The 15,761-nt window shown below is 42.1% G+C and overlaps 1 protein-coding gene across 1 annotated transcript in view; it reads left to right on the top strand.

Moving 5' to 3' along the window:
- Positions 1-15,761, top strand: part of ARHGAP26 (Rho GTPase activating protein 26) — a 343,672-nt gene that overhangs the window by 251,575 nt on the left and 76,336 nt on the right. Inside the window, exon 20 of the mRNA XM_014597613.3 lies at positions 2,922-3,075. Coding sequence (XP_014453099.1) covers positions 2,922-3,075 — 154 coding nt within the window. The remainder of the gene's footprint in view (positions 1-2,921; positions 3,076-15,761) is intronic.

The following is a 15,761-nucleotide window of genomic DNA, read 5'->3' as shown; positions in this document are numbered from 1 at the left end:
TCTTGATTTGGGAGGTCTGTAATAGACTCCTACCATTGTGTCCCCTGTGCCATGTTCACCACAAATTTTTACCCAGAGAGTCTCCAGTCGTCCACCCTGGATGCCAGTGTCGGCTTGCAGGGACATCTAGCTTTCCTTAACATAAAGGGCTACACCCTTGCCCCTTTTGTCTACACGATCTCTCCTGTACAGGACATAGCCATCTATACCTGTGGACCAGTCATAGGTGGAGTCCCACCAGGTCTCCGTTATCCCTATGAGATTGTAGTCATTCTTGTTTAGCAAGAGGACCAGTTCCTCCTGTTTGTTCCCCAAGCTCCTGGCATTGGTGTACAGGCACGCAAGTGTCCCATTGGAGGCTTCCCTACACATCGTTCCAGGGTTGGGGTAGGGGTGGGTTCCCTTGAGTGCCTTAACCTGCTGGATTTGTCTAGTGGGCTTGCTGTGGCAGTAGTCCCCCCCATTCCCCAGCGGGCTTAGTTTAAAGTCCGGTTGAGCAGGTCAGCTAGTCTGGCTGAGAAGAGCCTCCTCCTCAGCGCAGTGAGGTGGAGGCCATCTCTTCCGAGCAGATCACTGCCTCTCTCACCAAAGAGCGGACTGTGATTGTGGAAGCCGAAGCCTTCCTGATGACACCAACACTGCAGTCTTTGGTTAACTACCTCAATCCTCCTCTCCCTCCTCAGCCCATATCCCAAAATCGGGAGGATTGAGGAAAACACTACCTGTGCCCCCAACCCCATAAGCCCCGCTTCCAAAGCCCTTGGTTAGGCAGTTCCACAGTAAATGTCTTGTATAGATGCACCCACAGTCATCTAGCTACCATCCACGTTGCTTCTCCACTGCTTCTCAACTTTTCTTTGAGCCGGAGAAAAATCAAGTGCAGCAGTAGGTGTAGACAGGCCTAAACATTAAAACATTTCAAACACTTTTGAAAAGTTCCAAAAGGCCAGCTGTGCATATATATCAAAGCCCTCTGAAATGTTCCAGAAATAGCTAAAACACTCCTAAATGGGACCTCTTTAAATGAGGCACTCTCTGGGAGAGTTTTACACTTGGTTATGTCTGCGTTGGGGAGGGAGGGTGGGAGAGTGGGGTGGACAGCCCGCCCGCTGTCCATGCTGGTAGTCTTGCTCTTCAGCCCCACTCCCCTTTACCTCTCCCACATCCCCCTCTACTCCTCCCTCTCCTCTACCTCCTGTCTCTGTGGGGAGGGAAGGAGCAGAGCAGAGCCCTTTGGCTGGCATTAGAGTAGGCTGCAGTGTTTCCAAACCTGTTCTGTTCAGGAATGACCCAGGGGCCATGAGATCCCTCGCTGAAATGTTTCCTTTATGAAATGTGTCCGAGTGCATTTCACTTGGAAAGGTTTTGGTTGTTGCATCTGTCTGCACCCAATATAAAAGCACATACACATGTGCAGTATGTAAGAGAGGGTGACAGAGACTGTATTCAAACCAACTTAAACCTTGGGGAAGTTCAGACCTCAATCTGGATCCATGTGCTGCAGCTTGGGTCCATGTCTTTAGTCGCCACCAAACTTGACACCCTTTCGTTCACTCCTTACCCAGCTGAGCCTCTCCAGCATAACTTTGACAGTTCTCTTTGCCTGTGTTTTTCAGCATATGCCCCTCTTCAATAGAAAGATTATCTCAGAGCACCACTTTTTCCCATGAATATCTTCCATGTTACTGATGATAGAATAACATACTTGTGACCACTACAATCATTCTTTAGGTGGAAAAGTATTTAACATACCATATTTTCTCATGCAGCTCTTTTTCAAAATTCAGCTACTGGGAATTAGCCTGCATGTTATAAGCAAGGAAATATAGCAGTAGCAGTTTCTGCTTCTGGTGGAGAAAGCAAAAGTAAAGCTGCATGTGTGACATGCTGGGCTCCGTAGTGGTTGGCTGTGCCCACTTGATTTCCTCTCCCATGCCCTTCCCCAGCAGAGGCTCTTAAGGAAAGATCTTGTTTTCTTCATTCTGCCTTTCAAAACTGGGGGCACATCTTTTATTTGGGGGTGTGGTGTATGTGGGGAAAATATGGTATTTTAATGCATTTTGCCATAGTGTTGAGAGTAGAGCTAACACTGAAAAAGAACCTGGGTATTTTATACATCAGCAGATATCACGGTATTGCAAGTGTGAAGATGTATCAAACTGTAATGTTACCCCGGGAGATCTCCGAGTGGAGCTGAGTCTGGTCGGTATGTAAAGAGGAGGATTCTAACAAAAAAGGGGTATGCAAAGGAGTTACATTAGTGATTTTATTGATGGCATTTCCTTCTGACTCGGAAGATCTTGCTTGAAACACCATTTACAAAAATACGGATATTAAAATAGCTGGAGGGAAAATATAAGAAAATTCCATTTGTTCTTTTTTTTCTCCTTGTTTTTATTGATGTTTCACTTTGATTTATAGACCTCCTTTGAAAATAACTCTAGTTGTTAACCCAGTGTCCCATCTTCAGTAATAGCATTTTTCCTAACTTAAATAACATCTAGATAATCTGTCATACAGTCACCATGTTTTACCCCTGGGTAACTGGGTTTCACTGATGTATAAATTGATCCATGGGTATAATTTTAAGTTTTTGGAAGATTGAGCTGTACTTTGGCATCCTCCAGACTGCAAGGTGATGTTAGTGACTTGAAAAAAATCGGTAAATGTTTTGCTTACCAAAAAAGGTCATATGAGAGAGTATTACTCATGTTTAAAGGATAATATAGGTGAAGACATTTTTGTAACTTGATTTTGTTTCTCTTGGGATCCCCTAAGTTACTATATTATCAGCACAAGGGCAAGAGCTATTAATAGAAATGCCTGTACTTTGCAATAGATTATTCTTTACTACCTAACAACTTAATAGACTATCACCATACATTGCTGTTATTAAAAGAAATCTATTTTTTTTCTTTTAGAGGAGAAAAGGAACAGTATCATCAACTCCAGCCTAGAATCTGTCATATCTTCAAATGTAAACAGCTTCCTCCTCTCCAACAGTGCTCCCCAACCCAACCTGAACTCAAGTGACCCTGACCTAGAAATAATTAAACCTAACAGGCCAAACTCACTGTAAGTACTGTGATAATTAGTGTGCCTTAAGGTCTCTGCCCAGCTAACTCACAAATCTTTAATCAGGATGTTGTCTTAAAGCGAAGTTACACGTTATGCTTAGACCATACTAAATTTGTGGACTGTTAAGTGCTGTTAAAGTTAGAACATGCTGTGAGCAGTCATGTGTTGAAGGTTAATACCATTTTTTGCCTGCACAACTCTGATTTGCCACTAGAGGACTGGCAAGCAGGAACTAGGAGCCAGGATATCTAGGCTCTATCCCTGTTCTGGTGGTGGGAGGAGGGTGGGAGTGGTGTATCCTGGGATGCTGGAGGACTGCAGATTGCTCATTTTATCTCCATGGAGTAGACTGAAGTTACCCTAACATGAGCTTGGTAGCGTGACCCAGAGTTAAACCTTGCCTGAAGTGGCATAACTTTGAGATGCTCAGAGGGCGCTTAGCATGAGTTAACAAACTTGAACACGTGGATGCTTGTGTTATAAGTGGTCTTAGTGTGGTTTAAAGGTAGTATGTAACTTCACTCTTAGTCTGACTCGAGTATTACTAGAAGAATAAAATTTAACTTTTTTTTAATGGGGATCTAGCATGTGCTCTCCATTTTTACCTGAGTTTGGATTACAGAGCATGTTAGTATTTGGTATATCTTTTGGCTGCTTTTAGCTTTAATCTATTTTAAATGTGTGGGATATTTTTCAAGTAGGTCTTTACGTTACTTTACTGTTTCAAGTGTTGTGATGCATTTGGTGTCAACTCCAGCAAGCACAGAGGAAGGTAAATAAAGCTGTGGAACATAGCCCTAATGAAACAGGTTTTTTTCTTACTTAGTTAATTAAGATCTAAGACTGCTTTCAGTAATAGCTGGTCTCCAGCCAAAGTTGTACCATTGCTTATGAGAAAGCTTCCTTCATCTGGCAAAAAACATCAGCTTTAACGTTGACTTCCAGGGGATGGATGAGCTATTGTGAAATCCCTTGACCTTGTCTCATCTGAATGCTCGCACCAGTGGTTCTGCTGAGGAGAATTTCCTTCCTTTAGGGGCTCTGTTGGGCCTGCCAACTTTCTCCCTTGCTTTTCCCACAGATCTGAAGAGATTCCCACCTGACACACTAAACACTTGCAGACCTTTTTTTCTTCATTTTTTTTTTCTGCATTTCCCACTGTGTTTCTATATGTCACGTAGTAAACCATGTCAGCAACTATCCCTTCAGATGCTCTGACTAGGATGGTATCACAAGAATGTCATTGCCCTCATTCTGCAACCTTCCAAGGTCTGACAGGCCCTCCTCCTACCTCCACTACTTTCACACAGTTCAAAGTCTGCAAATTCCCACTCTGCTCTAAAAGATTTTTGGTCCCTTGGAAGTCAGTGAGGAGTCGCTTCACTTTTTCTTGTGATGATCTTGGTAAGTGGACTTGGTAAGTGTTGGTAAATTGGGGAAGCTGAAAAGCATGTCAGCCTTTCAGAGCTATTATTATTACAGTTTTGAAACACAAAGCTGTTGCCTGGATTCAGTGTGTGCCTTCATGAGCTGTGCGAGTAGTTTCTGTACTTACATCATTCTGTGCAAAGGTATAGACCCGTAGCTGTAGAATTCTGTTCGGGACCAAGTATACGAACATCCTAGAACTGGTGTACTTCCCTATGTGAACTTAGCCCTTACATTGCCATGCCTGCATTTCCAAAACATCCACGTTTTCATTTCTGGCCCTTACTTTTCCTTTACTCTACAGCCCATTACCATGTGGACTTCACGAATGCCAAAACTTTGCTTGGCTATCTGATGCCAAGGGTGGGACTTGTTTGCAAAGTTCTGGGGTTTGATTTTTCACATGCTGCTGCTCGCTATCTGTTGATGTTTTTGCTACTGGACACGAGAGGGGAAGGGCTTTAAGCTTGCATTTTTTGGCTTTTTTTCTCCAAGCAAAGTTTTTCTCCAAGGCTTCAGCCTTGAGGTTTACAGGGCCCAGAATATAATGAAGCTCAAAACAAAACACCATTTGGGGTTGTACTAGATAGTGTATGGGGAAATCTGCCTCTCAAGCATTTAGGCTTTGGTAGAGTAGGTTTTTGGGAAGAGGTGGTGGGCAGGAAAGCTTCTGTGACTGGTCTTGCTTTGTTACTCCACTCCGTACACCTGTATGAGACCCGAGCAGAGAAGTAACTCTCCGCTGATGGATAGGCTGTGCCTGCAGTCCTTTTCTTAACAGGCTCGTGTTTCGTGGCTCTGAAGTTCCTAGCCATTTCTGCTGTGTCGGTGGCAGTATGGGAACCCAAGTATGTGAGTGAGCTGGTAAAAAGGCCGTTCCTGTGCACTGTGCTTGACTTCTCTCACACACGATTACAGTAAAAGAATGTCAGTGTTTTGGAGTTGAACACCCAAAATATAGGTAATGAGATTGGCTTAATTTACCACCTCTGTTGGGCATGTGCATCATGATAAACATCTAGGTTTTTCAAAGTAAATAGGTGCCTAACTCCAATTTTCTTTCACATGATTACATACTGTTTTTTTCCTCAGGACTGTTACTCTTTAACTAGAGTTTTTTAACACTGACTCCATTCTATGAAGTAAAAAAATACAGTGCATGAAAAGGTGTTGAAGCCTGAATACTATGGTGAAATCACCTTTTTTTCTGTGAAACGTGTTGCTCCCAGCAGTGACTTCCTCTAATGAGAGTCTTCAGAAAAGCATAAAGTTCTTTACATTAGCAGTAACCCAAAGTAATAGTAAGCAACAATCTTTGCAGCACCAGAAGGTTTAACTGTTGTGTTATTTGCTTTACCAGCAGTATGTTCTTTTCCTCCCAGAAAGTTAAACAGTATTGAGGGAACCAGAAAGTTTCCATATGGCGTTGCTAGCTCCTGGACTCGCATAGAAAATCCCCTCCACGAGGGAAGTGAGTCTATTGAAGGGAATGCAGGCAAGGATCTTCCTAGCTATGGACAGGAGTACAATATTAGGATAATTGTAGCAATCAAATCTATCTATAATATGGTAATGGTTTGGGGGCCTACCAAGGCATTTGAAATCCATTCATGTTTCCAGATTTTCATAATAGTGACATGTAGTTGGTGAGAGAACTTTTTTCCACCTTGCTTATATATATCATCTGGTATTCCATCAGGATCACATACGCCATTGTTTTTCATCTGCTTAATGGCTTTCAAGGTGTCTTGATAAATTGGTAGATCTGCTAGGTGTTGTCTTTAATGGGGTATTGTCTTCAGCATCTGAATCTCAGTTCAGGAGCTCTTGAAGGTGCTCCTTCCATTAGGCATTGATGGTGGAGCTGTCTTTAAAATGTATTGGTCCATCCTTGGACCTCAGAAGGATGGCTTCTTGTGTGCTTGGTCTGTAGATGGCTTTGGTTGCGCTGAAGAAATTATGCAAGTCATGGCTGTCATCTCTTGTTTTGTCCTCCTACCACTTGTTCTTTCTCTCTCAAATTTTCCTCTGGGTCTTGGTTTTAATGTGGTTCTTGCTTCTGTTTGAAGCCTATAGCATTCTGCCAAGCTTTGAAGGCTTTTCTTTTTCATAAGCGAGACCTTGAATTTCCATATTGTTCTCATAAAACTTGTCCTGATGTTTCTTTGTGGAGAAGCCTAGAGATTCTTTGCATGTTTCATGGATGCCTTTCTTGAGGCTCTTCCAGTGATCAGTGGTGTCAAAATCATCAGGGAGGTCAGAGTTTCTCACTGAGGCCCTGCTGGAGATTAATGCTTTTATCAGGGTCCTGTAAGAACTCTATAATGAACCTCTTCCTCGTTTGTTTTTTTTGTTTACATCATTTCAGACCATGAGAGGTACAATAGATATTTGTTGCTAGACTGCTTCAGAAGTGCAACAAGCCACACCATGGGCTTTACATGGCCTTCATTGACCTGACAAGGGCCTTTGGTTCAATCAACAGAGAGGCCCTATGAAAGATTATGATGAGATTTGGATAGCCCCCAAAAGTTGTTACCTTTTTCATAATTACATGATAGCAACTGCCCTAAGAAATATCTCAGAAATGCTCCTCTTCACTATTCGAACTAGTGTCAAGCAAGAATATGTGATTCCACCAATATTCTTTTACATCTGTATTACTGTTTTTCCACATCTCATTGCTGATAGATTTCCACCTGGAGTCATCGCCTAGTATCTTATGGACAGGATTCTCTTTAACATCAGCTAGGTACATTCCAAATCCAAGATAACTATTACTGATCCATTACTGATCCTCAGTATGCTGATGATTATTTATGTGTGTCCATTCAGTTGACGACCTCCAGGTCACTCTTGATTGCATCTGTGAAGCATATGAAATGCTTAGGTTCATTGTCAACTTCACCAAAACAAAGATACTTTACTAACATACCCCAAACCAACTAGCTGCTCCTCCACATATTACAATTAGAGGGCAGTCCTTGAACAATGGTGATCATTTCCCATACCAGGGTAGCCACCTTTCCTAAAAAGTAAACATAGATGATGATATTCAGCACTGGATAAAATCTTTGTGCTGCCTTTGGATGCCTTCAGAATTATGACTTCGATGATCATGACATCAGGACTCAAACCAAACCTGTCATCTACCAAGCTGTTGTCATCTCTACCCTACAATAAGGTGTGAAATTTGAATTACAAATCAAAAACACCTGAAATCTTTGAAATATTACCATCAGCAATGTCTTTGTAAAATCCTCCATTCTTTTGTCTTTCCAAATCAATTGCAAGGACAGAAGAATGAATGCCAGCGTTCTGGCTCAAGTACACACCACTAGCATTGAAGTCACGTTTATTTGGCATCAGCTCCATTGGACAGGGCATGTGATAAGGATGACTGACAACTAGCTCCCAAACCATGTCCTATGCTCTTAACTTACCAATGGTCACTGTTCTAGACTCATAGATTGTAGGGGGCTGGAAGGGACTATGGAAGATCATCGGGTCCAGCCCCCCTGCACTAGGCAGGAAAGACACCTGGGGTCAGGTGACCCCAGAGAGGTGACTGTCCAGTCTCCTCTTGAAGACTTCTAGGGTAGGTGATTGCACCACTTCTGGAGGGAGTTTATTCCACAATCTGGACACCCTAACTATGAAGAAATTTTTCCTAGTGTTAAGCCTGAAATGGTCTTCCAGGAGTTTGTGGCCATTGCTCCTGCTTTTCCCCAAGGGTGCCCTAGTGAACAGTTGTTCACTGAGCCCTTGATGTATTCCCCTGATATAGCAGTAAGCTGCTACCAAGTCCCTTCTCAGCCTTCTCCTTTTTTAGGCTGAGGAGACTCAAGACCCTCAGCCTTTCCTTGTATGGCTTCCCTTGCAAGTCTCTGTTCATACGGGTGGCTCTTCTCTGGACTCTCTCAAGATTTTCCACATCCTTGTTGAAGTGCGGAGCCCAGAACTGGACACAGCACTCCAGCCGCGGTCTCACCAATGCTGAGAAGAGCGAAAGAATCACTTCCTTGGTTTTGCTTAAGATGCATTGGTTGATGCATGCAAGAGTATTGTTTGTCCTGATGGCTATGGCATCGCATTGATGGCTCATGTTCATTCAATGGTCTATAGACATGGGCAAAAGAAGAGATCTAAAGACACCTTGAAGGCGAATCTGAACAAACGCGATATTAACATCAAGTCCTGGGAAATTTTTCCCCAGTAGTTCCATAGCATATAACAACGCTTTGATTATTTGAGCAAACTGTCCTCACAAAGGAAGCAGATAGATAAGAGAGATGAAGGCAAAGAGCTGCAGCCTGACATCATCAGGATCAACTATTTCCTCCCAGAACTATTTGCTATGTTGTCAGTCAGACATGTGGATCTTGGGTTGGCCATCGCCTCAGTCATCTACAGGCTCGCTATTGACTTCCCAGTTTACTGGACGACTGTCATCCTTGTATCGTATCCTGCTGCCTCTTAGCTGATGATATATCTCTTGATTTTTATTATGCTGCTGCCAATATTTGGAGCTATTTTTTTTAATCCCCAACTTCTAAACAAGAATCTAGTGATGCTATGAGAAACTCAAGCTATTTTTTGTTTTAAATGAAAGCTGTTGAGAAAAATCTTAAAGCATTACGTATAAAGGCAGTAATACCAAAGGCAAACAAAAAATAACAAAAACTTATTTAAATCTCCTGAATTTGCTTGCATGGAGGGGAGCATATGTCTTTTTTACTAGCACACTTCCGTTGATGCTATAACTGCTGCTTACTTCAGACTGGATGGTACTTCCAGTGCCCTGGATTACCCACAGACACAGCTGACATGATTCAGTCTGTGCACTATTTGAACCAGTTCTGTCCTCTCAGTTCTTACTTGTATTGCTGTTGTTTTTAAGGTTTGTTTGAAGTGTACTAGTTCATCTTTAAATATTTGCTTTAGCCTAATTTGCTGTCCTGCCAAAACCTTATTGCTAAATTCTCCTCATAGTCCACTAGTAGTCGAACATATGCTGATTTTTGCCAATCAGTACTAGCTAATGGTCTTTAATCTTTGCTCAGAATTGTAGGGAACAGCTCTTGGGTGTGTTGGAGAGTACAGCATGTACAGAAAGGGTAGTTCACTGGCTTAATGGAGGGGAAGAACATGTGCTTTTTAACAACTCAGGGTCTTTATGTGTAAGTGGTTTTGGTTCTATATAAAGTATACTTGATCAATGATCATTAAGGTTATTTTGCTCTGTTCAGGACATGATTATTGTTCAATGAAGTTACGTTTATTTCAAGTGTGTCTTTTTATAACACAGTGTTCCAACAAGACGGCTCTTGAGATTGCTTGCACTCCTCACTGTGCTCGCTCAAACGTGTGAATGGCAGAAAAGTTAGGGAGGGCCATTTACCTTACTCATTATTTTAACATCTGTATTCCTGCTGCACCTAAAGACCCCGTGTGAGATCAGAGGGCAGTTGTGCTATGTAATATTTAAATACATACATGATAAGATGTAGTCCCTGCTTCAAAGAGTACTCCAGCATAAATATACAAGGCAAAATCTGAGTCGCAGAGAAGTGATTACATTTATCTGCAGTGGCTCAAAGGGAGAATGGAGCCCAGGTTTCTTGGCTGCTAGCCTTATGCCCCAGCTACTGGGAAATGCTGCTTCTCCTAATGAAGAGCCACTAAAAAGTCTACACAGCTACTGTAAAATAAACTTGGCAGCATATAAATAGAAGAAGCCATCCAATTTGTGGGCTATTTTTGGCAGTTTTTGGTGTCAGTATTCCGTTGAGGCATGTCTGAAATACAGGGATGGTTTGTAAGGGTGAGAATTCGGAGGACAAAGCGGGGAGCTGCTCTTTGCTACCAAGGAAGAAACGGAGTTGGTAGCTGCGGTGTTCATCTCGTACTTTCTGAGCCTCAGTCGAGCGTGCGTTGCACTTTAGCAGCAGGAAAACAACTGTCCGTGCCCCAGTGCAGAATGGTGCCAGTGTTCCACCGCGCTTGCTGTTATTACTGTGCGGTATATATGTAACAGCTCTCTGTATAAAGCAGTGCTTGTTTTTTTCAAACGCTAAGTAATTGGACTTTGCAGAAAATCCTGGGCAGCTCTGTAAGCTGAAGCTAGTCCTTTTTATCTGCTACTGTAAGGCAAGAGTCTCCAGGCTGCCCTGTAATTTAGACCCAGTCTGCAATTGCAGTACACAGACAGGGAGGATTCCAGGATCCCTTTCTCTCCACACGCTTTCAAGAACTCTGTTAAATTCTGCAGGAGGTCCATCTCCGAATTCGAATCTGTAAGTTATTTATTCTACCCCTCTCTCCTCTTTCTTCTCACTCTTGTCCATGTGTTAGAGTGGCTGATAGTTAACATTTGCTTGTTGGTTAACCACCAGCTGTTCACGGAGGAAGTATTTGTTTTAATCGCGAAAGGGTAGCACTGATAATAGCAAAGGTTAAAAATATAAGACTGTTTATTCAGTTTACTTACAAGTTTTAGAGATGCATACTCTTTAGTCCAGGGCCAAACTTTCGCCCATTTCACTATCTGGTGGCTAGATATCTCATTTGAAAAACAAAACTACCAAGGCAGTAGGCAAAAGGGAGAGGAGCATTATGGCTACTGTTAATGAGTAATAAGTATGGCTACTGTTAATGAGTCCGCTATTTTGGTTTTGTAGCTCCAACACTATCCAGCAGAGGGCATGCGAGTTAACCAACACATCCTGTTTCCAGAGTTAGAGGGTCAGAGTTAAGTTTATTGTGGTGCCTTAACTGTGCATGTCCATGCTTTAAAATGTTTGAATTTCTTTTGAATTTAATCTTGATTGGAGCTGTCTCAATGCGACACAAAGCAGCAAGCAGAGTAGGCAATGCATTGTTAACTTTTATGGTAGAAGGGAGGAATACAGGGAAGGATTAGACCTTTCCCACCAACAGGTAACAAAACTCAAAAACAAAATGTTTAACAAACCACAAATGATTCAGAAGAAGACAGAAATTGAATCTGGACTTCCTCCACTGGGAGTGCTTTTGTGGAGATTAGCTGTGAATTCAACTAAGAAGTGGATGCCTGCGTAGCACGTTAGAACCGGGAGACAGCACTTTCCCTGGTTCAAAAAATGTCTTTTGACCCCCAATACACTTTCATTCTCCCTCCCCCTCTGATAAAACACACCCTATAAATAAAAATAAAATAAAAGCCATTTCTCTACTGACACACACACAGGTATGCATATTAAAAGTCATTTTTGTTGATTTAAATGTGGTCTCCAGTAAAGGCTTTAATTACCTGCCAAAGCCAAACAGCTCTTTACATTTCAGTGGCTGGTCTGTAGCTGGAGAACAACTGTCCATGTTTGGCATATAAACAAGGCCTGATTAAAGTCAAACTTGTAACTGTCTTAGGCACTGCTGTGGCTGTTGGTAAAGCCTAATTTAGCTTCAGTCTGATGAAACTTTTTAAGCTACCTAGGAAAGTGTCCAGGAAGTCTGAAGTTCCCTTCATCTGCTTGCATAAGGAAAATACTGAAACCCAGGGGTTGGTCAGGAGGTTAACCTGGATATCTTTCCATCCAGGTTTTCATTTTTAATTCTCAGATCCTTTCTTGAGGCTACGGTGGACTCTGATATCCCTGAAGACCCCATCTTCTGCTTGAGAATGACCATAACTACCATTTCCCTCCTCTCTATCTTTATTCAGAGGTAATGTATCTTAGTATAGAAGAAGGATAGGTTGTTTAATGGCTGGACTCCTCTCCCATATATGCTCGCTGCTTTTTGCTCTTACAGAGAGCTGTAGCCACCAAGGCCAAAAAGTGGCTACTAGCCATTACAATTCTACAAGCCTCGCTGGATTGATTACAAGTTACCTAGGTCCAGGTTTTTTGAGCTGCAGTCTGTCAGTGTAAGAACTGAAGCTAAGGGGCTAATAGACCTGGTAATCATTAAAAAGCATCTTTTTATATCCTTCCTGGGAATTTGATTTCTCCTCTAGATTGTCTTTGTTGCCACTGTTCCCTTCTTTTACATAGCTGCAGCCCTTAATCATCCTATGTTACATGTATTGTCAGGCATGATCTGAAAATGGCCTTTAATGAGGCTTTTTAAAATGTTTAAATCAGACGTTAGGTGTGTTGAAATCCCTACAAATTACATTGTTTGGTGATGAGAACAAATATTATGTGAGGTCTCTATGAATGGTTTTCTTTGCAACAGTGGCCACATCTACACAAGACACTGATTGCGCAGTAACTCGTTACTACTGCACAGTAGTAATGAGCTACTGCAGTCAACATCACCTAAAAGCCATTCAGTGACACTACTGTGCAATAACTCTGGTTCCTGCACAGTCATTTAGTATTGGCTTATATACATAATACTTGTAGAAACAAGTAGTAAATGACTGCACAGTAACAACTGCACAGTCAGCATCTCATGTAGAAGTGGCCAGCTATATGTGCGTCACAGTATGGCCTCTGTAATAACTGGGAAAGAGAAACATCCATTGCGATCAGTAGAAAAATACACTGAGAACAAGATTCATAGGAAGAGTCTCAATACAAGGATATTTAGCTGCCACAAATGATCTAGCATGCCTGTATTCCATCCTTTCCTTAGCCCGTGCAACTTCCTTCCTTCCTTCCGAAACTACAGAAGTAATCTGTGTGGATTGGGCCCACTTCCATCTGAAGGGTGCATACATTGGGACATGTGGAGCGTGCCCTCCAAACTCCCTTCCATCGTGCCCAGTGGCGAATGTGTTTGTGGAGAGTTGCCTGTGTAAATTTGGAAAGGAGCTGCATTCTAGAAATTCCATCTCTTCTCCCCTTTGCCCTTCAGCCTTCTGCTGTGCATGTAGGCACAGCTGTCTCCAGAACAACTGAGTGTATATGCAAGCACAGAAAAATGTAGATAATTGGGTTTTAGGACCAAAAAAAAAATCTGAAAATCGGCTCCTCCTCTTACATACTTGCCAAAACCTGAATTTGGGCTCTCCCAACACATTTGCAAGCACCTAAGGCATATCCATTCATCTCATACCTATTCATCTTCCCTCCCCTCCCTTGCCTTAGAACTGTCATGTCATTAACTCTTGCAAGCGAAATCTAAAACCTTGAGCACAGGTCTTGAAAGGTAGAAGTCTCAGGTAAGTGTCGCCCACAGTTATCACCCTTGCTTGTGGCAATCTAAGGCCCAATTGCTGTGTTTTTCATGAGAACTTTTGTGCTAAACCTGTAAATGTCGGCCCCAACCTCTCAGCCCCAAATTCTAATGTTAGCACTACATTTTTTTGCATGCAGCACACCCCAAAATAATATAATAGGCACTTTGTTTTTGAATGACAAGATGAAGGAGGAAATTTTTTCCCCCCAAGTTATGGATGCATACAGCTGGAGAAGAGCTAATCTTCAGCTGACTCACTCTACCTTTCCTGTTTAACTTAAGTTGAAATCCTGGTTGCTACTGAAGATTGGTCTCCCTGGGCGGATCTATGATTCTGAAAACAGCTAAAGATCTCTAGAGCTGTGAAATGAGAGAGAGACCAGGAGAAGCTAGCATACAGCAAAATTGCCCTAAGACCATTAAAAAGGAGAGGTGATCATTAAGACTTATGGAGTGAAGGATGATGAGCCACTAAGTCAATTGACTCTCTCAGCTGTGTGAATAATAATGCCAAGCTGCTGCGCTCTAGACCAGGAATCAAAGCAGTGTGCTTCTATCCTGCTCCGAAGATCAGCTTCCCCACTTAATAAATGCACCTCAGTTTTGCGGGGCTGCTCTTTTGGAAAAGCAAAAAAAAGAAAAAAAAAAAGGCAATTTAAATTATCCCTGCAGTTCTCAGCTGAATATGGTATTTTCCACTTCCTTGCCATTGTGTGGCCTTAAAGTGCCATGTCCAAACAGCTTAGCTTTCTGTTCTGGGTACAGTGACCTCATAGCACACAGGGAGGATCTGGGGTTTAGTTAATGACTGCAAAGCACTTTGGTCCTTTGCCAGCAGCTGTAGGATCGTGAAGTGTTTCTTGAGCTAAATATTTATGGTTTTTATTGAAATGAAACAATGAAACACCTATTGAATTGAGTAGGAAATTTGCCTGAGCAAAGAAGACTTGGTCAGAATTTACTTGAGTGGTGGTTGCGGTGGTCTTTTTCTTTTTGTTTTACTGAGTTTGGGGATTTGTTGTTTGGTTTGTTTTTTTTACTTGGTTATGGTGAGAAATGGGGAACTATTACTTTAAAGATCGCTTTAAAATGTATTTCTTTAAAAAAATACTCTGTACAAACTTTGTGTAAATAATTGGGGATCTTTGCATTCTTGTGTCTGGTTTTGTTTACAAAAGCTTTTCTGGCTTCTCTTTAAAAGCATTTCAGTCCAACTCTGTGATAACTGAAAGAGTTTTGGGACCAAGGTTTGGTGCCCTGTTTTCAAATACTTTTAACACTGTTTTTTCCAGGCTTATGCACTATGCAAAGGGGTTATAAATTAGAAAACTATAACTGGAGCCACTCTCATGTAATGCTCTCCATGCTCGTTACTGCTGTTACCAGTATCCTTTTAATAAAAAGGGAAGCTGGTTATTTTCAGTCTTTCCTTTTCCTGATTACAGGCACGCTCAGCAATCAGGGAGCGAGAAGAAGTTATTTTGCTAACGGGCAAAGACTTTTCCTGCCTAGCAACCAATCAGATTTTTATTATGAGAATGCATTTACTTATTAGGGCTAGGGTTTTTTTAAATGGAAAAAGTGCTCCAGGCAGCAGTTGTACTTCATGAGTCAGCAGGATTTCTGCTTGATGCCAGAAATCTGGCAGTGCGGCTCGGCAGGGGGCGCAGGTAAACTGAAGCCAACTGCCTGACACCACACGAGCCCCAAAGAGAGGGCTTTTTTCCCCTGAAAATATGGGTTCATTTCACCCTTGCCAGTGCCAGGAAACCTTAAAACCACTCCCCACTGCAGATACCCATTTCAACTGGAAAAAAAGTGGGGGGGAAAGTAAGTTTAAAAATCAAATTGCTTGCTGACTCTGCATGCCCTTTAACACTGTAAATCATTTCAGTTTGCATGCATGAAATCTGGCTTGGGTTTTGTTTTAAAAATACTTGGTAAAGTGTTTTTGTTATGCATTCCTTTAAAAAAAAAAAAAAAGCCTTTATTAGTGGATCCTGCTGGCGAGAGTATGCAAGAAGGATCAACTGGAGGGAGAGGTCTGCTTCCTAGCTGCCTCCCAGCAGAGGCCGAAATACAATTTGTTT

Source organism: Alligator mississippiensis, chromosome 9 (assembly GCF_030867095.1).
Source record: "Alligator mississippiensis isolate rAllMis1 chromosome 9, rAllMis1, whole genome shotgun sequence".
Classification (NCBI taxonomy): domain Eukaryota; kingdom Metazoa; phylum Chordata; order Crocodylia; family Alligatoridae; genus Alligator; species Alligator mississippiensis.
This window is presented reverse-complemented; position numbering and strand designations above follow the sequence as displayed.